Below are 26757 nucleotides of genomic sequence, written 5' to 3'. Positions count from 1 at the left end.
TATATATATCCTACCTCAATGCATGAAGATAAACTTTAATGTGTGTAAAAAGATAAAGTTATATTCCAAGTAACAAAAACAAGAGAGTTATTATATAGTGGATATAGATCAGTCCTCAAAGTCAAGAAGATCTGAGTTCAAGTCCTATCTTTCACACTCTGTGAATCTGGGGAAATAATTTAATCTCTCAGTGCCCCCAGGAGACTTGTGAAGGCAAGTTTTAGCAGGTTCAACCAACTAATAATTTAATAACTAATACAAATATATATAAAAACACACAGAGATACATACATATATGTGTTTATATATAGTTATATATGGATACATCCTTTAAAGTTTACAATGCTTCTTTCAAATGTTATTTCATTTTATCCTTAAAATAGGCCTAAAAGGTAGGAGCTATTATTATTCCATTTAAAGATATGAAAACTGAGGCAAAGAAATTAAATGACTTATCCAGGATCATACAGTATCTAAGGAAGGAGATGAATGTAGATCTTCTTGACTTCAAGTACAAATCTCTACCTAGTGTACCATCTAGTTGCTGTCAAGTACAAGAAAACTTGAAAAGAGAGGTCCAGAAACACACTATATATTGATCTCTTCTTTGCAGATTACTCAGTGTTCGAATACATTTGTGATCTCATCAGTTTGGGAGCTTCTCACTGATGACACTAATCAAGGGCTGTAGAATTTCTGTCCACATCCTCTTATGGATTCATCCAAGGTACTGGAGGCCTCTCTGGTATTACTAGGGAGCTCTGACTATCCAACTGCCATCTCTTACTGTTGCCACATAGCTAGCCCATCTTTTCCTATCATACAGTTCACTCAGGCCATTGCTTTTTCCTGTTCTTTAGAGTTCCTTGTTGGAAATATATTTGAAGGTGGTGATATTCTGACTTAACTGCCACATGGCAGTACCAGAAGAATATTGATGCTTCAAAGACAGGCTGCTGTTACATTGGAAGTCTGAGGTCAGTAAAAGAACTTTGCAATTTTCTGAAAGTAATCTAGCTTAGAGTATAGGCTCTTTTGATAGCAGTATTGATGTTCTCCTGGTGATGTTTTTTTAGTATTAATATAATCTAACTTATACTATTAACCACCTCAAGGAGGAGGGAGAGAAGCCGATGCACAATATATCAGAAAACAATTGTAAAAAATTGTTTCTATGCATAGTTTTAAGAAGTTAAAGCTTAAAGAATAGTATTGATACAATCTGAACTTTTTCAATCACTTTGGCATGTTCTTTATGGTTTCCTCAATACCCCAATAATCATATCATGACCAGAATGTATCTTCTCTATCCATTAGATCTAATCTGGCTTTTGTTTTTTCCTATCTTTGTTTTCTTTAGTGGCCCTTATTTCTCCTATCAGTAAATCCAGGACTGAAATATTAGGGTTCAAATGAGATTACTGAGTCATCTATGATTGAAATAAGAGCCTGGAATATTAATTTTACATATAGTTTCCAATTTACATCCATCTTCCATTTTTCCAGTCTTTGATTAACTGGCTAGTTTGTCTAATTTTCTGTTGCCATGTTTATAATTCAGTGGTTCTCTGTGCTTTGTGTGAAACTGCTTATAATTATTATCCTTCTTTTTAGTTAGGTATTTGAGATATATTGATATTGTAAATTAGTGTTGCCTTTGCCAATCCTCTCTTTCTACTTGAAAAGTCAAGTGTCTCCTGCATAAAATGCTTACTTGGTTCTCTTGATATTTTTGTTGTGATGACTTATATCATTTGAACTTTTGGATAAAATTATAATAGTCAGTGTCAATTGATTTATGTTTAACATATTCTATACATTTTTTATTTCTTATTTAATATTTGCAGTTACTTAGACATGTTCAGAGATGTTGCTGGCTACCAGGTTCAAATTGCAACTGTGTGACCTTTGGCAAGTCACAATCTTTTTAAATCATATCCTCATAGTTAAAATTATAGTTTTAGATCAAATCGTATACTTCTAAGGTACTTTCCTCCTCAAAATCTGTTATTTCATGCTTTAGAAGCTTTCGTAATCTTGAGAGGCTTAATTCTTTCCAGAGGTAATGATTTTTTGCTTTGGCCCTAACCAGCAAACTGTCTATAAAGAAGCACCAGTGCCTCAGATGGACTCTCTTCTCACCTCTGACTCACAAATTTTCTGTTTCCTTTCAAAACAGACTGCAAACATGACTTTTAGGTGAATCCTCTCCTAATTCCTTCATTTGCTAGTCCCCACCTCCCTAACTGCCTTTTATTTAGCTACGTCATATTTATATTCCTCATGTACATATTACAGATCTTTATTTTATATCCTCATATATACACACATACTTGTATACAGATATGTATGGATGTGTGTATATATATGTATATACATGCATGCACAAATATATGAATCCTTGTTGTCTCTCTCATTAGAATGTAACATTTTTTGCAAAGAGGGATTATTTTAGTAATTATATTTTCCCAGTAGAATCTAGCAGAATGCTTGCTTCATATACCTAGTGGGAAAAGGAAGGATATAAGCATTTATAAAGTGCCTACTCTGTTTTATGAATTGTGCTATATGGTTTTTGGGAATTTATCTCATTTGATCTTCAAAACAACATTGGGGGAGGTAGGTTTAGTTATTCCCATTTTATAGTTGAGACAACTTAGGCAAACAGAGGTTAAATGATTTTCCCAGGGTCATTTGAGTAGTAAATGTCTGAGGTTAGATTTGACCTCAAGCCTTTTTGACTCAAGATTTGGCATGCTATTCATATCATATAATGTGGATGGATTGATAAATAGTAGAAATTTCCATATATAGGATAAATTTTTGAAACATTTTCTTGAGAAAACTTTTTCAAGGGGAAAAGAAAAGGTTGAATATATATATATATATATATTAAACCCTTACCTTCCGTCTTGGAGTCAATGCTGTGTATTGGCTCCAAGGCAGAAGAGTGGTAAGGGCTTGGCAATGGGGGTTAAGTGACTTGCCCAGGGTCACACAGCTGGGAAGTATCTGAGGCCAGATTTGAACCTAGGACCTCCCATCTCTAGGCCTGACTCTCAATCCACTGAGACACCCAGCTGCCCCCTGAATATTTTTTAAACATTTGAAGACTACTTAACCAAAAGTCTCAAAGTATCTTAAGTTATAAGTTCCTGCAGAGAGTGAAAGATAATAAAAATTAATTTTGAGCTTGTACTAATAGGCTAATTGCATTTCAAGTAAGCAGGTGGGTACAATGGAGTTTTTAAAAATTAAACTTTGTTGGCCTTTCTCCATTGAAGGGGAAAATATATATCAGCATATCCTTTCTCCCCCATATACATACCTTAGCTTTTCTGATTGCTATCTCAAAGGAAAGCTTATTGATAACTGAATTCCCCCAAATCACAGAAACATAAAACAGTAAATCATAATTTTTTGGAGGAAATACACAGTCAAATGTGCCCCTAAATTAAATTTAGTTAAAGGTTTGAATAAAATCTAACTTTTGAAGTCTATGTTAAAAAGTTGAATTGATTTTTGCTGATACTAAAAAATCAACCACATAAGACAAATTATTAGCAATATTTAACTCAATACATATTAAAACTAGTATAACAGATCCTAAAAATGGATTGGAAAAGAGATAACACAACTGAGCCTGGAAGCAATGGAATATGTGACCTATGACCATTAGCATATAAAGTGTATGGAGAGACTGGCATTATTTGATCAAACCAAGCTTGCCAGCAAAACTGACCCTGTATAATGCTTGGCTTTAAAAGTGAAAACATGAAATATGTCACTTCTAGTTGTTGGATGATGGTATGTGCCACAGAGCCTTTTTCTTTCCCATGCTAGAAATTATCAGCAATAATTCTGAGAAATGAGACAATTGAGTTTTTCTCTGTCTGAGAATAAAAGAAACAGGCTCTGCAGCAGAAATTAAGGCATTATAAAGCACCTGAGGACATGCATGAATGGTTTTAAAGATTGCATTAAGATGGAAATTAATATTAAATATTTTGCCAAAAGATGAAAATCAAAACATGGTTTATTTGGCAGCATTGCATTCTGAATAGTGTCTCTGATTGTTCACCAAGATTAATCTCTGTGAGCATTCCTTGGTGCTGAATAATAATAATGGGAAACAATCAGGGATGGAATCACAAGGATTTTTTCTTTTGAGATCCTGGCAGTAAGCATGTAATGAACTTATTTTCAGTATATTCGATTTGGTGGCATACAAAATTTTAGGTTACTTTGCCATTAGGAGGAATTGACTAGTACCTGTCATCCTCAGGAGATGCATGCTGGATTTGAATCCTGGGACTAGTAGGTCTTCGCCTATCTAGAGAGGGGGACCATCTACCCCGGTTTGTCCAATGAACAGAACAGGAAAAAACAGTACATTTAGTATTTTCTCAAAGTAAAAGATATATGGAATATATGGAAAAATGAATACTGGAAAAGTATCATCAACAGGCAAAATGCTTTTTCTTTGCTTCATAATTATCCTTTTTAATGATATACGTGTTTTAAGATGGATACATTTTAAATAAATTAATCATTACATAATATAATAAGAGGAACTAAGATATGCAAATTATTTCATATTTTAAAATGTAAATGTTCCAAAAGTTTCACTGGGGAAAAACTGGATATAATTTTAAATGTTTATTCCTGATTGTTTTTCTTTTGCTCATATTGATTTTAAAATAAATTTAGTATAGAGGTTGAACATCAAAATGATACATTAGAACAATTAAAAAAATGCTTTTATCACTCCAACTCTTAGGAGATGGCAGAATGAGATCTTTTGTCTGAAATACACTAGTGACGCATTTGAAGAATCAACATACTATAAAAGATGGATTAGGGCTTGAGTAATGTGGAGCCCAACACAATGTAAAAGTTCTTTGTGTTTCCATTCTATAGAACATTTTATTTTTCTAAAATTTAGATTAAAATTTCAAATATACATGTATACTTTGTGAAACTACATGCATTAAATGATAATAGAAAGATCCCTAGGTTGAAAATTGGAATATTTGATTTCCATTCTGGTTTGTCCAGTAACTAACTCTGTGACTTTAGTTTTCTTCACTTGAATGAAGAATATAGGAAAGGGAATTGTCTTTAGTGTTAGATGCCTTATGGTCAGATCCCATTTGGATCACTTGCCAACTCTGTGGCTTCAGAAAAGTCATTTTACTTCTCTGACATTACTTGCCTGATTTGTAAAATAAAGAGGCTGGACTACATATTCTCAGTGTACTTTAGAGTACTCAATATAATTTCTATGGTAATGAAAAAAACTAAATTTGGTAACATGACTAAGAATATAAAAGACTATTTAGAAATATTAGAAATTATCAATGATTTTCTTTTTTACATACAACTGCTATTATGGAGCATGCAGCTTTGACAGTTATTTAGGAACCTGTGGCACCAGCCACATAATGAGGAAGGGTTTTTGTTTGTTTACCAAATTGTGTGATCTTGTAGAAAGTCAAATATGCAATCTGGTCCTTAGTTTCCTCAAATGTAATGTGAAAAGATTTAAACTAGAGGATTACAGGAGAATGGAAGTTCCTTGAAGTCAAGGATCATTCATTTTTCCCATTTTATCCTCAATACTTATTCTAATTCCTGGCCCTTAGTAGGTTCTTAAAGTTAATGATAATAATGACAATAGAGCATAATGTGCTATTAAATTAAATATATCCTAGTGTTATTTAAACTCTTCAGTAGTTATGTATTGTAGACTTATAATCTCTTAAACTGAAACATAAAGTAAAACTTCTTAAGGGTTTCCCATCTCTTTTGTCTTCCATACTGCACATATAAACTTGGAATGAAACATCATTGCCATAATTATATACATCCATTATGCCTAATGAGGTTTCTCTCATTAAGATGTATTTCAAATGTTGCAAAAGTTTAAGTATGGACTAAAATAGCATTTTAGCTTCTGTGGAAATCTTATCAACATTTTATTATATAAACAAGATCATTTTAACTTGAGGTCATCACGGATAAACTTGCTTCTTGAGGCAAAATTCCAGTCCATGTATTGTTCAAAGAAAGAAAGAAAATGAGAAAGTTCCATGATAATGGAAAATGGAGAACTAGGAGGAGAATCTGAGCATTTGGAAAACTCTTTGGGATGTATGATGTTAAAAGGTAATCTTTTTAACACAAGTATTGAATTAAGCATAATAAATGCTGTTGTGCACTCAAAGTCCTTCGATATGCTGATATGCATGCAATTAGGAAGTGATTTGCTTCATTTTTTCTTAGACGGTGAATCCACTGAGATAATGAAAACCTTTTAATAATTTTTATACATTAAAATGATGCCATCTATTTCAAAATTAAAATGTCAAAAGGCTACTAAAACTATGTGAAGAAAGTACATTTTATTACATTTCCATATTTGTACTTAGCCAATCTGAAAAGATCATGTTTAAAAATTAGCATCAGTTTTTTAGAACTTTTAAATTTTTTATTCTTTTCTATTTAGCTCATATATAAGAAAAACACTGAAACTATTTTGGTATGATGATTCTTTTTCCTTTTGTCCCTTACTTTCCTTCTCATCTGTCTTTTCTCTTCCTTGCCTTTAGCAACTTTCACTGACTCTCAATCCTAACCTCTTTCTTTCTTGCTTTTACTCTCTCTGTCTCTGTCTCTCACTCTCTCTTCAATTTCTATGCCTTCCATTCTCTAATTCTTATCCTCACTGACATATTTCTGTCCCTGGTGCCAATATCAAATCTCTGGAAATTGTGTTGGTTTTTGCCATCTAGTGGCAAGATAGAAGTATTGAGGAGGGAAATCTCTATATGTGTGGAAGAAATTAAAAAAAAATACAAATATAAGATATGTTTCCCTGGAAATACAGTGAAGTTAAAACATATTTTTTGCTACATAATCCATTTCCTACCAAAAGATATAAATGAAAAGAGAGTTAAAGTCAGGAAAAAAAGCCTTAAAGTCAGGTACCAAATTCAAGATTTTATAAATACATATGTATAATTATAAATACATGTACATACATATATGTATAATTGTTTGTTTGGTTGATGTATGAAGAAAGTCTTTTGACTGATCCAGATGTGCTCAACCACTCAACCACTCAACACTCTGCAAATCTCTTTCCATTCACATCTCCTTTATTTACCTCTTCTCCCTTCTCTTCCTTCTCTCCTCCCTATTTTCTTCCTTTCTCCTTCCTCAGCAAGTGTCATCCAATGTTACCTAGTCATTTCTCATCTCCAGTTTCATTCCTAATGACCAATAAGTTACTGGACTGTGGTTTAGGTGAAATCAGAGGTCCACAGAGTGTGTGTGTGTGGGTAATGTTCAGCATTATCTATAGCTATGGGATATGAATCTAGTACAGATGTGACATGTGACTGAATACATTCTACCCCTTGGACATTTTCATAAAATACAAGCCTAAACACTAACAAAGAGATGCCAGAAAATAACAGGGTGTTTCATGAAGAAGCCTTAAATGAAGAGTAGTTTTAGTATCCCTGGGATTATACTCCTAATGTAGCTTGGGGGTGAGGGTGCTGATAGACTCTTAATAATTTTCTCAACACTCTCCAGAATCATAGGATCATTAAATTAGAGCTAAATCAAATTAGAGAACTTGCTGACCATGAAGTGGTTTTTAATATATTTCAACATATTTGGAAAAAATTTTGAAGGAGGTTCATATTTTCAGTCTATGTGACCCAGAGAAAGTTAGTTGGACCTCATTTTCTTCCTCTGTAAAACAAGAAATTGAAACTAGACGACCTCTAAAGTTCTTTCCAGTTCCAATTTCTAGGACCCCTAAAGAAGAAATGTGCAGGTCAAAGTAATTGTGACCAGACTTTACAAGGTACTATGATTCATTCCATTAACAGAAACAAAAAAAATTGAATTCTATTATAAAAGATTCAAATATGCCTAGAGAAGGAATCTTACTTGATTTTATTATCCTTATGGTATGTCATTTCAACTATCAAAATTCTGGTTCTCTTAGAACAAGGTTATGCAGAGAAGTATACAGGGTAGCAGACATTGTAAGAAGTGTAATTATTTAAGTTTTTAGTAATTTTCTTTGTAAAAATTTCTTTAACATTTTCAATAGTCATTTTAGTTCATTAATAGATTGACTTTTATGCACACTGAAACAGAAACATAGCTATTGACCTTTTAGTCCCTTCCTCACAAGGCAGTACAGGACTTCAATTTTATCTGATATTTTCACATACATTAATAGTATCTCCAGCTATACTGAAAGACCTTTGAGAGTAGAAACTAGGCATAGAGATGTTCAAGATCTATTGACCAATCAATTGTAACAACAAACACACATCATTGGAATTTGATGTGAAGTTCCTTCTGCATTGATTCAAATTATAAAGACATCCTACTTTATTTTTTCACAGGACAGCTCTCTCAGATTTAGATTTGTTGGTTTAAGATTACAGAGATTCAATTCTCTCACTGGAGGAATAGTCTAGTCAAAATCATATCATTTGGTTTTCCAAATCTACAGCTGTCATATATGGTGGAAAACCCAAGATATTTAGAGTTCTAAAACTTAGTTTTTAGTTATTGCACCACCATTGCTACCTTTGTAAATTTTGGTAAGTTCCCAACTAGATAGTAAGTTCCTAACTATAAGATAGGGGGAAATTATGCCTCTCCTCTATTCATCATGGTATTGTTCCAAGTTCAAATGAGATAAATTACATAAATCTATTATAAATAGGAAAACACCATATAAAGTCAGCAAATATTGTTGTAATTTATTCACTATTTGTATTTTTGCTTATGTATCCTCTATAATTTATCCAGCCCCTTCAATACATTTCCTTTATTCTAACTGAATTAAGGCTATATAGAAGACTTTATATGGGTATACATACATATATATATTATATAATTGCTATTATCACGTGTGCAAATAGGTCACAGGAAAGTTCCTGGACTGCAATGGTAGATGATATTTCTTCACCAGAATATTTCTACACTAAATCATAGGTCCAAAAATCATATCATTTAAAATTATTTTACTATTTTTAAATTTTATTAGGTACATAGATTATGCTATATTAATGTGTTTACATACATGTCTACATCATCATCTGAAAAATGGCATTTTCAGATGCCAGAAAAATTGGGGGCCTTATTTGGCAGATGAAGTCTCTTCTTTAAATATTTTCCAATAGAGCTCTCTAGACCACTGCAGTTTATAACATTTTATGAGTTTTGAAAGTAATAATATGTTATAAATTGAGATAGTATGGACAACTCTCTTGGTATACTTTTATTGGGCAAAAATTAGACTTATTTGGTTATGCCTAAGCTTAAAAATATAAGGAGAGAAATATGGACAGACAGACAAATGAAGAAGAGAGACAGACAGAGAGAAAGAAACAGAAAGAGACAGAGACAGAGAAACAGAAAGACAGAGATTTCAGAACCATATCCACTAAGCTGAAAGCTAGAAATGTTGGGTTGAGAATAAAAGAAACCAATCAGACAATTGACTAGTTTGACTGAGATGTTAAGATAGGTGAAAAAATACCTTATGTTGATTACACACAAGAGTACCTTATATTAATTACATCATAGCACCAGACCAAATACAAATCTCTACAAAAATGCTCAAGTTAATCTATAGCTCTGGAATGGTAAACTTCAGCATATTCTATCTCATGAGCTTTCCTTAAAAGAATATGTTATGAGGGCAGCCTGGTGGTTCAATGGATTGAGAGCCAGGCCTAGAGGCTGGAGGTCCTGGGTTCAAATCTAGCCTCAGATACTTCCTAGCTCTGTGATCCTGTGCCAGTCACTTAATCACCATTGCCTAGCTCTAACCACTCCTCTGCCTTGGAATACAGCACTGATTCTAAAGTAGAAGGTAAGAGGGTTTTTTTTTTCTTAAAATGAAGTTTAAAGATTTTAAAAACTACTCAGTGAAGATCCAAATATTTTATGGATCAAATTATTAGACAAAAGACATAGCAAGTAAATAATATCTGTGTCTTATTTTAAAAAATATGAACAGAGATGGTATGTATTGAAAGAAGAAAGGAAACCAAACTATATTAATTGCTGCTATTTTGAGATATAGAACAAATATGGTTCCTCTGTTTTCAGATTAGAACTGTCACACTAATTCATTATTTATTTATTCTACATATGTTATGGCCTAGAGAGGTAGCATGATTTAAGGAAAGTATCCTGAATATATAACCTGGGGGACCAAGTTTCAGATCCCAGTTTTACTTCTTCCCATTTCATATTATATAATTCATTTAAACTCTTTAACCTTCAGTTTTCTCTCCTTTAGGCTGAAGGTATAGGTTTTAGACTGAAATGTCCACCACTCTTGCCTGAATGAGGATTGAACCAGATTATAATGTAATTGAAAACTATTTAATACAATTTAAAAATACAATAAATTCAGGTAAGTATAAAATTAAAAACTAAGTCAATCTGATCCCATAAGGATTGTTATCTAGGATTTGCTGAACCCTGTCTCAATTTGAATTTGACTCCACTCATCAAGATAACATCTAATCAAGCTCTTATCAAATTCTAAAGCTATGAATTAATGTGATTTTTTTGCAATAGAGGATTGGGCTAAATAATAAATGTTCTAGTTAAGGGGAAAGGAGATTATATTAACACTATTTGTAGTGATTACTTCATTTAGTTTTTTGAGGTCCACTATAAGAGAAACAGCTTAACCAAGTGTAATGGTTGGTGTCCTTTGGACATTTATACCCTAGAAAATCAGAAAGATCTTTAGGCATTATGATCCTATGGAATTAAAACAAGGCTAAGGGTCAAGAGAGCTGAGTTTTAGTTTGGTCTTTAACATTAGGTAGCTAAGTGACCTTGGTCTTGTTTACTGGTTTCTTGTTCTGTTGAATGAACATAATGTAATCTTGCTCTACTTACCTTCTGAATTTACATGAGGTTTAAATAATATAATAGATATGAAAGAACTCTGAAAAGTTAACTCTTAATCAAATTATTTACTTAAGGACTTAGAAAAGAGGGAAAAATACCACCAAAATCCCTTAAGGTGGTTTATTTTTAAAAGTAACATCTCTAAATGTATCTTGAGTTTTAAAGGATAGATAACAGCAAGCACACCATTTAAGTGCTATCACATTGATGAAAAGCCTCAAGCTGGAAGGATCATCTAGTTTAATTTATTCATTTCATGGAAGAGGAAAGCTCCAGGGTCCAGGGAAGCTGTGACTTTGCAAAGGTCACACAGGCAATATGTGTCATCTGCAGGACTTGAATCCACATCTTCTGACATTGAGAAACAGTGTTCTTTCCATTTTACGAAACATCTTCAATAACAAAATGATTTTGGTTTTTCAATATAACAAGTTTGTTGTTTCATTTTATATGACCTAGTTTTAAGTTAAAATGGGTCTGTTTGCTACAAAAGTGCAGGAAACAAAGATGGACAGTTCAAGCAGGCCACAGGGTTAGTGAGTCATCTACCTCAGTTCTCCTTTCCTAGAGACCTGGGAACTTAATATTGCTATTATTTTCTACCAAGGATAAGAGTTCATAAAGGCAAATTTTAAAGGGCCATTTCAAATTTGATTTTAAACCGAGATGCAAATCCTTTGTTGTTCTGTGTAGTCACACTAATCTTTATCACATTGTGTATGTGTGGGGGCTCAATTACAATCTTTCATTAAATACAAGCTTTATATACAACCCATGCTACGTTACTCCTGAATCCTCTTATAAACAATGTTTCCCCAGACTCATGACAGCCTGGTTTGCCCTTCCCCAAATCCATGTGATAGACACCCTTTCAGATCTCAGTTTTATTTTCAAGGAACTTCCTACACCCTTGAATTTTTTAACCAGGATTCCTTTTGAATCTTTAAGTGAAATCTAGACCTTCTTTGAGGATATTGCATCTATTGTAACCTATTCCTCCCAAGACCACTTGTTCCTCCTCTGTGTTTCAAAGGACCAGAAGATAATAATCTTCCAGTTCCCCTATCATTTCCAGACTATTCCTCCACTTTTATCCTAATCATCACTCCCCACCCCTCTGAATTCAATATCTTTATATAACCTTGTTTTTCTCAGATGTTTTCATCTAATGTCTAGGTCATCATCCTATCTTTTTATGACTTAATGTCTAGCTCACAGCTTTCTTAATATCCTCTGACAGGGACAGAGACTTTACTATCCATATGACAGAAATTTGTAAAATTTCTTTTGTATATAACTTTGGTTATACATTGATGAGGATATGATCTATCATCAATTTGAATTGTACCACTCCACTCCCTCCCTGATATATCTTAAACTCTGAAATTACATCAATTGAATACAACTTTTCCATTTTTAATTTCTCTCATTACATTAATAATTCTAAGCTACTTAGCTTATTTTACCTCATCCCCCAAATAATGATTTCCTATATGGTTCTGACTATACATTTCCTTTACTCTAGTATCCTTGCATACAATATTTCAGTGATTACTAGCCCAGAATTCAGGATTCTATAATGTGTGACCTGCAGACATTTCCTTCCTGATAACCTATAAATTTGATTACTAACTTCCCTCTTATTTCTCAACTTCTACCATTCTTGCTTCCAGGATTTTGAACACTAAATGAGAAAATTAAAAACTTAAAATTGTTTAATCTACTAAAATTTTATGGAGTTTTAACATCATCTGGTTTTTCATTATTGTTTGATAATCATTCTGATCTACTCTTGATGACTTCCTATCTCACTACCCAGAGAAATTGGGTTTGAATCTCAGTTCTACTTCTTAGCACCTATCTAGACAAGTCATTTCATTATTGTAGACCTTACATTCTTCATGTCATTTTCTACCCTACTATGGCTGGCTGATACCTTCTTCTAAAAGAAGAACCCTAGCTGAACTAGTTTTGCCTATTGCCCTTCCATCCATAATGGAGAAGGAAGGAAAGGCCCGATATTCTTTTTCCTAAGTAGAGACCACTGAAGCACTCTTCTTTCATTCACACACATACTCACACAGATACACACATAAGAGAAAGAGTAGGAGAAAGTGACCACTTGGTCCTATACCCCTGGTATTTGCCCCTGAATACTGAATTAATTTACACTTCATTCACTACTCCTCCTAATTCTAATAACCTCTACCACCTATTTCTCTCCCTATCTCTGTACTAATCACCAGTCACTTGGGAATATGTTATATTCTGTCCCTACCTTCTGTTCTATTATCTTCATCTTCTTAATTCTCAATCCTTCCCCACCCCTGGGTCTCTTCTGACTGCCCACAATTTCTACTATAGCCTCAGTAATACTGATTCCACAAGAAACAAACTTTCTTTCATCCTAGACATCTTTATCTTATCCATATCTCATCTACTAGCCCTCCCTTTGATCAGGCTTCTCTCTAATGACAATTCATTCCTCACCATATTCTCTGACAGTTTACCTTCTCTCCCATTCCCAGATATACTGGTCTGGATGTCAGAATATTACTAGGTCACCATTGTGCTTCTGCTCTTCCTTTACCCCCATTATTTAGTAAACAAACTCCTTTGTTTTCAATTTTTCCCCATCCAATTAAGATCATAATTCTTGCTGAATGGGGCTCCCAGGCCATTCTCCTTTCTCAATTTAGCACCTGGGTTACTGACTTCCACTCCTCTACAAATCCTACCATTTTTCTAAAAGATGTCAACCCATACACATTCCCTCAATTATCCCAATCTCCTAGTTCCTTGGTCTCTCCTCAAATTCTATGATCTACTTTTCCAATCCAAATGTTTCTGTTGTTTAATTAAAAACTTGAATACTCCTTTATCCAATTGTAGCCTTTAATCATTCTATCCTTCCCTATATTTCACCCCTTCTAAATCTATTTTTCAATATCATTGAGACTTCCAATCTTTTCCTCCTTTAGTACTTTCTCAAGTCACTATCACATTTATTTTTCTTTTATTTGAACACAATGGTTAGACAATTAAATTCTATATAGCCTTCTATTCTAGAATCCCTCACTTCCTTGATCTATTGTTGCTTATCTCTTCCCAAATCTCATCTCTGGATTACTCCTACCATCTGCCCCCTAAGTTCCTATTCACATGCTGCTGAAAGGAGTCAAAGGAAGTGATACAATCTTTCTATTTGGGTTATAATAATTCTGACCTCATAAATCCATCTTATCTAATTTCAAATGAACCTTCATTATAGCAAGTTGACCTTTTCATTCCTCCCAAATTAATTCCCTATCCTACTTGAACTTCCCACAACTTCCTCTCCTCTCCCTTAACTGAGCATCTATTGTTCTTTCTTAAGAAAAATAAGGTCTTCCAAAGTAAACTCCCTCTTTTTCCTTTCCCTTTGCTTATTCCCTTGATATTATCCTTCACTTTTCCCTTCCCATCCATCCTCTAAAAGGGACAACTCTTCTACACATGTACTTGATTCCATCTTTCTTCTTTTCTCAAGCAGATTGTGAACTCAATCATTCATTCTCCTCCCTTTATCCCTATCATTTATATATATAAAAACTTTCACTAAATTGTGACATCATCTCAAGGTACTGTGACATATCTCACCTGCCTTTCCCAGCCAAAACCCTACCAAAAGATTTCTATATTCACTCTCTGCTTATCCTCTCATTCTGCCATCCTTTGCAGTTTGGCTTTTGTCCTCTTCCTTCACCTAAAACTCTTTCCTCCAAATTTATGAGTGATCTCTTAATTGCCAACTCTAGTAGTTTTTCTTTCAGCTATCATCTTTTGCAATCTACTTGATGCATTTAACATCATTACACACACCTCTTATTCTATCTAAATCTATCTATCTAAATATTCTATCTTTTCTGTTTTTTTGTGACACTGCTTTTCCCTGTTTTTCTTCAGATTCCAATGACTTGCTCGTGCTCCATTTCTTTTTTCTGGAAATCATGCATATTATGTTGAGTGTTGTCCAGGGTTCTTTCTTAGGCCATATTTTCATCTCTATAGCCTTTCTTTTGGTCACCTTAAAAGATCTCATAAATTCAAAAATTTCTGTGCAGACATGTTCTCATTCCCTGAGCTTCAATTCCCTGCCACTAATTGACATTAGACATTTCAAAATTTGATGACATCTCAAACTCAATATGTCTAAGACGGAACTCTTTATATTTTCCCTAACCCTCTACCTCCTTAAAGTTTCCCAGTTGCTATCAAAGACATCACAATTTTTCCACACTACTAGGTTTATAACCTGAGCATTTCCCTCAACTTCTCACTTTCTATAATTCCAAATTTCCATTCAGTTGCCAAATACTACCATCTCTGCCTACACAATATTTCTCATTTCTGGCCCCTTCTCTACACTCACATAACTACCACCCTAATTCCACTCTATCACCTCTTGTCTATATTATTAAAATAGTCTCATAATTAGTTTCCCTGTCTCAAGTTTCATACCATTCCAGGACAGCCTACACACTTCTACCAAAGTGATCTGCCTTTTCTGGTCTTCTTTATATTTCAGATTCAATCATTTCATTCCTCCCTTTCAATAAACTTTAGTGACTACTCTAGGATAAAATATACCTGCTCTGTTTAGCTCTTAAAAGCTCTACATAACTGAACAACCTATCTTGCTAGCCTCATTGTACTCTAATCCCTTTCTTGTACACTGTGAGTCCTCTACCATATTCCAGACAAACAAGTTACTCTTCCATTCTCACTCACATATAACTTCTTCCTCTCATCTCTATACCTTTGTATTAACCATCCCTATAAACAGAATTCAATCTTTCTTATTACCTCACTGAATACCTCTCTTCTTTTAAGATACAACTCAAATATCATCTTCTACATTAAAACTCCCTGATTTCCTTAACTGTGATTAATTCTTCCATTGAAAATCCTTTTAATTATTTTGCATGTATTCTGCATATATTCAATCCCTGCAGATTTATGTATGTTAGCTCTCGGTATATGCACCTTGAGAAGGGCAGTTATTTTATTCTTTGTATCTGCCAACCCAATGCCTAGATCATATTAGCACTTAATACATTTTATCAGTATTAATTAATCAATCTATAACTTTGACAAGGTTGAATTAAATATTATCTAAAATCACCTACAGCTTTAAAAGCTTTTTGCTATTCCCCAAATTTCATTTTTTTCCAAACTCTTTTTACAGGTCCTTCCAAACTTCAACATTTGAGAAATATTACACTTTCCTGATTTCTGTTCTCTTCTTCCTCTTTTTATTACTGCTCATTCTTTGGACTCTTGGTTCCTTTTCTTCACCATTGTTTTGTCATGGACTCTCCCTTTACTATAGGGAAGTTAAATGACACAATGGATAGAATATCAGGCAGGTAGTCAGGAAGACCCCTCTTCCTGAGTTCAAAGCTAACCCTATTTCCTTCAGTTTTCTCATCTATAAGGAGAAAGAAATGTCAAACAACTGCAGGATTTTTTTTTTTGTGTCGAAAACTACAAATTGGGGGCAGCTAAGTGGATTGAAAACCAGACTTGGAGATGGGAGCTCTTGTGTTCAAAACTGGCCTCAAATACTTAACTGTGTGACCCAGGGCAAGTCACTTGACCAATTTGCCTAACCCTTACTGTTCTTCTGTCTTGGAAGCAAAGTACAGTACTGATTCTCAGATGGAAGGTATTGGTTTTAAAAAAAGAAAACCCTAAATGATGTCACAAATAGTCAGGCATACTTGAAATGTCTGAACATCACAACCCCCTTTCCACTATCTCCCCTTTTCTCTACCCTTTCCCATGTTTCCCTTGGAAATATCATTCAGAATCATGGCTTCAGCTTCTACTGCTTTTAAAGATTCCTCCTAGTCAATGAGTTTTTATGCACAACAAAATTGGTAAAACTCTTTAGCAAGTTCAAGTAAACTTTGGGGTTTACTTACAATATGGAAATTTAGCTATTTATACTTGACAAAAAATCTCATGAAAATTATTTAACATGTTCAGAAATGTCTGATTAACTGTTTGGCCAGGTAAAACATTTTAGCAAAAAGTCCAAGTCTAAAAAATTCTATCCATATAACATTTTTCAGAAAAAAAATATATATTATGTTTTAATCAAATGCAGAAAAATGGCATATTAAAAGCTCTGGTTGAAGTTGATGGTTTAGTTAAAGAAGATTATACATATCCATGAAGGGTGTCTTTTAAATCAAAGGCCTTGGCTCTGGATTTTTATCTTCTTTATCATAGTTCTCAATTACTAAATAGGCTACCAAGCAACTATTCTATATTGCTCTGACAATGGCTATACTAGGCCAAAGGAAATTCACTTGAGATAACTTACTGGGCCGGGCCATAGTATCAGCATAATGAAGGCTATCTGAGTGTTGCTATAAATGAAACCACTAGATTGAAATGAAAAGGAAGCAGCAGGCAGAAGCATTTACAAATTACATCACACCATTTTTACGGTGACACCTTTAGAGAAATATATGTATTGGCACTCCTACATATATCTCTGCGATTATGGGATGGAGAAGTGTTGACAGGTATCAAAGCAGACATGAGTAAACAGACATGTAAAAGCTTTACTTTGAACAAACTCAACTGATTTTAAAATCACCAGTACAGATGAAAAGAAAAGAAAAAAGTCTTTATTTTATACCTTTCTCGTTCTGGTGAATGCAAACTAGTATCTGGTCTCAAGCAGTTGGTACTAGCACTCCTAGCCCTGTCAAGGGAGGGCTGTAGTTCACTAGTGCCAGTGCATTGCATCCAATGGTAGAAGAGAAAGAAAAAAGAAAACAAAGAAAAGAATATCATGTTAGATATTAAATCATAAAATAATGTTCTCTTCATATAAGATGTAGAATCATCATGATTCAATTAATAAAGATGTAAAAGAGCTGACTGGATGACAGTGCAGAAGTTTGTTTAGAAAATAAAACTAAACAAAGATTATGCTTGACTGTTTTGCATAATTGTTTTCAAAAAGGTTTCTCATCTGAAAATGAGAATAAACGATACCTCCTCATGGAAAATTTGCAACAGGAGAAGCACTAAGACAAAATGTCTGACTTCATTAATAATAAACAATGCCACACCAAAACAAAATGAAGGACATCAGAGGAGAAATCATTTTACAAGTGAACTAGAACTATTTGGTCTATCAAATCACATTGGGCTAGACATGGAAGAAACTTCCAGTTTCTCTTAACCAATATTTCATCAGGAAATCTCAATTCTTGTGCATTAAAGCAGTCATCAAGAAGAGAAATATCCTGTCTAACCATTGATTGGATCTTAGCACATGCAGGCAGAACTGAGCTTCATAAATTAAGATTATTCAAAAGGAAAAAAATAAAAATCAGTCCTACATTCAGGAACAAAAGCATGACACACCAACATCAAATAAATGACAAAAGAAAACAGGCAACTAATATCTTGTACTTTGGTAGATTTTAGTAACAGAAGGATTCTAGTAAGAGTCAGCTAAATATTTTTTGATATAATTCTGCTTTAACCTTTTATGGGTTTATTTTGTGAATACCATTTTAATGGAGGACTTTTACAGATTGTTATAGACTTATGAGAATTTAAACTTCCTTGTTTAGAGGGCTTGCATGAAAGAGTGGAACCGCTGTTTTGTCTCTTACCTGTAAATATGCCAATGAGTGCCATTCTCTATTAAAGGCATCTTGGATGGTAAAGTTTTATAGTGCCTAACAGAATGTCTGGAATGGGGTAACACATAAACACGTAGGAAACAGAAAAATACATGAGAAGCAAATTTTACTAGAGTTTTAAGAAATAATATTAATATTTTAACAGAATTGTTATGTTGTTCACACAGAGTTTTACAATATTCTTTTTTTCCCTCCCCAATACCATCCCTCAGGTTCCCCAAGAGTTAACCTAAAGGAATTTGAATATTTGTGTTCTGTAAACATTGTACTAGGTCCTCAAAATTAGTTTATATTATAAAAGCTTAATTACATAATTTATTTCTTTAAATGATCAAAGATAAATTTGTCAATCAGGCTAATACATAAATTTTCTTTTATTCCTAATATTTGGTATCTTTTAAACATTGTTTTAATAGTATTAATAGGATTATAAAAATAAATTTCTCATTCATAATTAAATTATTCTAATTTTTGAGGTGCATATGTATGTTTAGTTATCTCCTTGAAAAGGTGGTGTCAATAAAAATATTATCAAAAAGTGAGGAGTTTATATAAGTACTGGTATATTGGGTTGGGATGATAAGAGAAATGGACAAGGGGATAAGAGAAAGAAGAAAAGGAAATTTATGGTGAAAATTGAAGTAAATGAAATATAGGCACATGGGTTTTAACAAATGTGTATGCATTTATATATGTACATGAATGCACATATATTTGTGTATTCATTAGAGATATGCTTATATTCAATGTATATTTTCTTACTTAAATGTTGATGATTATGAATATATACTTACTTTTATAAACAGCCCTCATATGGGCTGAGGTACCTATATACATTCCCACAGATATATACTTTAGTTTTGTTTCCTCATAGTTTTATCAATGTAAATGTGGAGGAGAAATGGGTTTCTTGAAGGTTTGGGACTAACATGAGTATGTGTTTCTGGGGCACTTTACTGGCACAGAAAAAAAAAAGGATCGGGGCAATGAAAAGAGGAAAATTGGATCTTGGCTGTGGTTTCCCTCCATTCTCTTTTTTTCTTGGTATGTTTGATTTTGAGCCACATGTGCTTCACTACAATACCTTGTATAGCAACCATGCCAAAGAGGAGATGACATTCTGATTCTCCAGAAGTACAAATTTAACCATTTAAAAAACTGCATAGTACATATATATGTGTGCAAGTAATATAAAATTCAGTTATTGCTAATTCAAATAGCAAAATTTTTAAACTATTTTCAAAAAAGTATTTTCAAAATAATATGTTATAATGAAATTTAAGCTGAAACGCCTTAGATTTTGAATTTACTTGCTCTTATATTCAAATTTAGAAAGGACAGAAAAAACTTTGACTCATAATTAATCCAACAATGCCAAATTATTAGTAGTCACATCAGTGTTCATATTGGAAATTTCCATCATTTTTTAATGTCTCCACTAATTAAAAGAGTAAGCATCATTAATTAAAATATCTCAAAAATAGAACCCATGTGAGAACATTAAATTTTTAAGCTTAAATAGCTTTTGGGTTTTTCCCAATTATGTATTAAATTTGATTTTCCCCCCTTTCATATGTCCCTATTGATTGGATAGAGCTACTTAGTATTTCTTTATTTAGCATGAGATTAAGACTAAAAATGTTTAAATTTTAAAATTAAGCATGTGTGTGATTAAGCCAAGCCACCACTGGATTTTATAATAGCTTCTTGTGAATAAGACCAATGAAGTTTAAATCTGGACATATTAATTCTTTGCATTTGCATATTCTCCTAATAAACTTTTGGAGAACTTTTATTTAATAAGAATTTATGAGGGGGATTTAGTATCATTTAAGGCTATCACACCAAGAATTAAGAGCTAGATCCTCAACTTTAATTAGGACTAAACATTATTTCCCCTCTCTGAATCTCAATTTCCTCATCTTTCAATAGTAAAGGTTGAATTGTAGAATTATGGAATTTCAAAGCTAATATGTTAGAGATGATTCAACTTGACCCTTCATTTTACAGATGAAGAAATTGAAGTCCAAGGAGGTTCAATGGCTTGCCTATCTATGAACTCAAAAGAACAGGGAGAAAATAATGGAAAAGACAAGTTAATTGAAAACAAACAAAACAAAAAGAGTAACATTATTAAATTAAATTCAAAAGCCAAGCAGCATAAAAGATGATCATAAAGACAGAATCATATTGCCATGCATTGGATACCATTTTCCCAGTGACTAGAAAGGCAATATATCTCATAAGATCATTTAGTATGTTTTACTGCAGATGTAATAGCAGTTGTATAGGGGCTTAGAAGCCTCCAGCTTTTCGTTACACTCTGCCTAATAGCTGAATGGGAATATATTTGGAGTATTTTCCCCCCAAATGAATGAGAGTTTGTAAATGCTATTCATCTGTCTGCAGTAATATTAATTCAGGTGATAAAAGAGATAAGATATAAAGAATCTAATCACAAAGAGCCATGGTTACCAAATCCCTGTATTTACCTGGTCGTATGTAGGCACTCTGCACTTCGTCCTCGTTTTGCTCTGGGCAGCATAAGAAGCTCACTGCACAGACAGGATGGGGGATGAGTGAAACAGACATAGATAATGTGGCATTAAATGACATGGGGGGTATGCCAATGATATGTCAATGGAAACATAAAAAAGGACAGGAAGAAACCAGATAGTCTGCACTGGTATATTTGCTTGTGAATGATAAACCAAAAAAAAAAATAAAATAATGACAATATTTAAAATTTTAAACCATAAACTGCAGCTGGCATTACATCCGGAGACCTATCAGATTATCATTTAATTTTATACCTTTTAGAATATTGTTTCCAAAGAGGAAAAATCATGAACATTTACTAGGATTCTAGGTTGAACTATATTAATTTAAGTGAATTATTACTTTTTTACACTTACAGATTGGTTCTTTGCAATAAAAATGGAACATTATAACATCAGCTTTCTAAAAATTCTGAACATACCAGTTTTCTCTTTTTAACATAACTGTAAACTCAAAGCATTATTATGTTTCCTAACAATCAGCAAAAGTTTATTCCAATTAAGAATATTTTATACCATCAAATAAAATTTTATTCTATTGAATATTGTAGTTAATATGCCATTTGACATCTATACTGACTAAAAACTAACATAGGCCAAGTGACTTAGCTAATTGTGAAAAAAACCTTTTTTTAGTTCTTCCATCAAAATATGCAATGGATGTTAATATATTGTACAGTTTAAAAATAAAAATCTTAAATAGTTAACTAACAATTAACCCATGTCTAAGTGTATTGTGCCAGAGTTGCTTTTTCTTTTTTTTTAAATAGCATATCTTGGTTATGTTGTCTGTATTTGTTTCAAACTCAGTAAAAAAAAATTACTGAGTATATTTAACATGTAGATGAAATGATAATAAAATTCAATTTTTGCTTAAAGATAATTTTTAAAATGATTTCTGCAGTCAAATTCAGCTTACTATATTTCCAAATGTCTAACATGTGGCCATTTTTTTCTAATTAAAACTTTGAGCAGAAAAAAAGTGTACTCAAGAAAAGTCAGAAATATAACTGGAAAAAAAATGGCAGGAACACCAATACCTTATGGTGGCCAGATTCTCATTTCATGAAGAAAGAAATTTCTTTGTAGCAATGGATACTTAATTTGCAAAACATTTATTAGTCAGCTCATGATCCCATGAAAAAAAAGAATAACATCAAAATGCCTTTAACCTTATTTTACACAGCATACAAGGAATTGATTCTGGGGATCATTCAGAGTTATAAGAAAATCCAGACCATACTGAAGAAAATTAATAAACATTTTTATTCACTTGCCTGATAATTAAGTGACAAATGTGTATAAATAAGTTAATTTTGCCTATATAAACCTCATCTATAAGAGTACATCTTTCCATCTTGTTTCTCACATTCATCTTGGATCTGGGATTTTTGCTTGTTCTTCCATTTTCTACTAAAAACTTAGGGAAATACTACAGACATAAAAGAAGTAAGTATTAACAAATGTTAATTAATTAATTTTCTTCTTATAAATTCTCAGTTGAAACAAAGGACAGGAGGGTAAACATAGAAATGAAGAATAAAAATTTGTGGTTAATTCACTTCAGGGTCATTAACTCCAATTCTATTGGCTAGAAAAATTGTAACTAAAAAGGACCATAGCTCTAAACAATCTACACATATTCCTTATATTTAAACACTCCAAATCTTGGAGGATACATTTAATTCCTTTCCACTGAAAAAAAGGATTTAGCATCATTGCTCTAGTGCACATTTTCCATGGATATCTGTTCTGATTAGAGTGGTAACCTGGCCAAGAAATAGCTCTGGATTTTGCCCAGTTAACCTAGTGAAATAGTGAGAATTGTCCCTGATTCATATAAGATGAAGAGAAGTGAGCCCCATTCCATAGTTTCTCAAAACAAATTGCTCATCACTTTGGTTACTTTGGTTACAAGGGCTTGTTTCTCTCAAGAATTTGGCAAGATGGTGAGAAATTATATGGGGGATAATGAGGAAGATTTCCTTCTCACAGGTTTCCCTTTCAAACCACTACAAATGTACAGAAGCCCTTTCTTCTCCCCAAACCAAACAAAAAAACAACCCATCCTTTGCTATTGTAAGAAGTATATTTAACTAGCTGGATAACACAGTTAAAGTTGGTTTCTAAACTATATTGCTAATTCACAGCAACTGATTTTACTTTCAATGGGAAGTAAATCATCATTTATGAAAAAAGTACAATTAATTAGAATATGTGTGTTAATAACAATTTTCATCTTTAGAATTGGCCTTAAATACCCTTTTAACCAAGAGAGAACCTAATATTTTGCTTTGCAAAGTGCTTTTATAGAAGAAAAACTTGGGTCATTTCAAGGTTGTCACTATTTAAAATGTAAAAATGAATTATGCAATCTTAGCTGGAAACTTTCTGATATTAGAGAAAACAATATTTTAATTTTTAAGAATCACTTTTATTCCAAACAAAATGTAATCTCCATAGATCAAAATGTTGGATATAGCTTACTTATGTTTTTCCTGAATAATTTTCAGTGTTATTCATGTAAAACAAAAATACATATATGTAGAATATCTTAAGCACCATAAATTAGAATTTTGTAGGGAATAAGTGCATATTTTCTAGTTGTCAGCATTGTGGTTAGAAGAATAATTGTTAAAAATTTGCATACTAGAATCTTTATTGAATAGCTGAGGATATTCAGTGCAATATCTCTGAAAAATTTTTTTCTTTTTGTTGCCTGGAGTCAGCTGGGCAATATTTTTACCCTCAAATGTTTAAATAATTAAAAAACTTTTTTGGTGTATATGAATACACCAGACCATAAGAGATAAATAAAGTACCTTTCTTGTTCTGATAAATACTGACTATCCATGTCCCTGGATCGGTGATCAACTGGACTTCGGGAGGCATCATGGTGTCTAGTTGGAGAACGTGACCTTCTTACTTGATGAATTTCATCTAAACTCCTAAGAAATGTATAAAACATATTACCATTTGTTACAGTTTACCTTTTTATTTCATTGTTTCATTTCTTTATATTTTAGGGTTTAGACTTTCCAAATAGAGAACAGATTAAGTGTGGAAAGAATAAAGCTATCAGGTATGTGGGTTGCCTTGCTTTCATTGTGATGAGCTAAAGACATTATGATATTGGTGTATACTTCTCACATACTCTATGTACAGCATAACAAAGCAATCTTTGATCTGAGCTAATATCTTCCTGAAGGAGACACAACATAGGTAAGCTGCAAAATACAGTCAAAAGGGAGTTGATCTTGGAATCTAAGACCTTGGCCTGAATTCTGCCTTTGCTATTTATTTTGTCTGTGGCCTTCGGCAAATAATTTAACTTTCTAGACTAATTTATTGATTTGAAAAATGAAAAGAGTAGAATAGGTTATGGCTATTCAGTATTATATCTGTGACCCTTTGGTCCTAAATATAACAGAACAGAAAATGAAAGGGTCAGAAAAGAGATGAGTGATGTTTAATTTTGTTTCCCATAATAGTATGTAAACTCCTTAAGGAGAGTGGGTGTTTTGTTGTTGTTGTGTGGTAAAATCCTGATGACTGACTGACTCCAACCTGCTAGAAAATGTTTTTATTGAAATCTAATGATTCCAAAAGCAATATGATGGCTGAAATCATATCCAAATACTAATTTTACTTATTTACAAAGAGACAAAATAATGGCATTTCAGAATTAGAAGAAATCAAGTATTATTCTACATATATACATACTATTTTATTATTATATATACCTCTTAAAGCTTCAAAGTGTTAACTTTGAATAAGACCTCCAAAATGTTTTAATAATTCAAAAGTTGCCTTATACTAAGTCTCTTCATTGCTCATCATTGCTGGTTGGTCACTCATACTGGGAAGGGAAACCAGCAAAAAAAAAAAATTCACCACATAGTTATTTAAATCATTGGGCTTTGGCCACGAATTTGTTTCATTTTTAGGGAACTTTATTTCTCTGATGAGCATTAAAGAGGGTAGGCCATAAGTGAACACAGCCATGGTATATAAAAGTACTTGGAGACAAATTCTGATTACTGTCTCTGATTAAAGAAAATATTATTTCTCATTTTAATTCTTGAACTAATATCTTCTTATGTGTATAAACTATTTCACCAAAATTTTTTGTTTGTAAAGGCTCTGGACCCATTAGAAAGCTTACCTCTGTAATGGCACATTTGGTAACCGGGAACGGGGCCTGCCCTGATCGTCACCACGGTGAGGAGATACAGATCGTGATCGATGATGAGCTGTTCTTTGCTGTTCTGGCACAGTTAAAGTTGTAGATTTGCTTTCTCTAGTATTTGACCTATAGCCTACTGGCAAAAATACAACAGAAGTTAATCACTCAATGCCATTCCATGGAGATGAACAAGAATTTGAAAGCCAATCTCTTGAAGAAATCTTTGCAATATCTACAACAGCCAGGAACCTACTAATGAGTCTCAAGAGCCATGCAATAAGAACTCATTATTAGCATCATCTTCAAATGTGAATAAGTATACGTACACATAGTGTAACATATACATGCATTAGAACACATTAAGGCTAAGATAAGCAGTACAATGGAGGAACTAAACATAAATATGACAGTTAAGACTTCACAAAAAGTTACTTCCATCCCATTTAATCTAAAGATTTTTTAATTGCTAGAAACCATAGAAAAGTAATAATTTCAGCAATTAATCCCTAGGATGGTCTCCCCTTTGATTTATTATGATTTTAATTATCCAAAGAGAACATTCCTATATGTTAGTAAACTGATCTTAGTTAGACCTTTGAAAATGCATTCACTAATTCTAATGATGAAAAAGGCCAAATAACAGAAAAAAAAAACCTATAGGCAATTATAGACACCTCATTTGATGGTGAACTCTGATATGTACTTCAAATTTTTATTGTAAGTCACAACTTGATTTGTAGATTTCTATCACAAATAGAACATATGTGTAGATGAATGGTCCATTCTTGAAGGACATAGTCATGAAAATTCTTAATCCAACTTACAAACTAACCATGGAAGACAATAGAACTATCAAATAATGATTTGTGTCATAAAGCAAATAAATAATTTTGTGGAAAAATAAAACAAAAGCTACTTCTTTATTATTTTTAATACGGTAGAGTTTTAACTTTTTTGGATTTAAAACAACAGAATGAAATAGAATGGTTATCTAAGATGGTTTAGAGAAGATTAAAGGATCTATCAAAAGGATTTTTAATTCTGCTACAAGGAAAATATAGAATTTAATGACATGAATGTATTTACACATATTTAAATATATGTCTTTAAAATATTTCTAGGATGTAGAGCTTTGATTTAATTTGGGAAACTAGTCTGTTATACTTATTTACCTGGTACTTTGAATGTGTTAGACTACTACCAAGTATTATTTGCAGAGGCAAAATATCATTATTCTGCTACAGTTGATCTAATCCATCTCTACCATAATTATATAAATCGAACAGAAATGTTGCCTGAAATAAGTCTATGAAATAGATTTAGCCACTTT

At 32.8% G+C, this 26757-nt stretch overlaps 1 protein-coding gene across 48 annotated transcripts in view; it reads right to left on the bottom strand.

The window, feature by feature from the left end:
- RIMS1 (regulating synaptic membrane exocytosis 1) overlaps positions 1 to 26757 on the bottom strand; it is a 739353-nt gene that overhangs the window by 171183 nt on the left and 541413 nt on the right. For 8 of the 48 annotated variants that reach the window (XM_056818464.1, XM_007484181.3, XM_056818476.1 and 5 more), the window contains 4 exons: positions 25407 to 25563; positions 24064 to 24189; positions 21176 to 21238; positions 17663 to 17752 (listed from right to left, as the gene is read on the bottom strand). In XM_056818464.1, coding sequence (XP_056674442.1) covers positions 17663 to 17752; positions 21176 to 21238; positions 24064 to 24189; positions 25407 to 25563 — 436 coding nt within the window. Of the gene's footprint in view, positions 1 to 4272; positions 4351 to 17662; positions 17753 to 18653; positions 18732 to 21175; positions 21239 to 24063; positions 24190 to 25406; positions 25564 to 26757 lie in introns of all 48 variants that reach the window. The other 40 variants (XM_056818463.1, XM_056818483.1, XM_056818457.1 and 37 more) reach the window with 11 other exon arrangements.

The sequence above is a fragment of the Monodelphis domestica genome, chromosome 2 (assembly GCF_027887165.1).
Source record: "Monodelphis domestica isolate mMonDom1 chromosome 2, mMonDom1.pri, whole genome shotgun sequence".
Taxonomy (NCBI): Eukaryota; Metazoa; Chordata; class Mammalia; order Didelphimorphia; family Didelphidae; genus Monodelphis; species Monodelphis domestica.
Note: the sequence above shows the minus strand (reverse complement) of the source record. Positions and strands in the feature narration are given on the sequence as shown.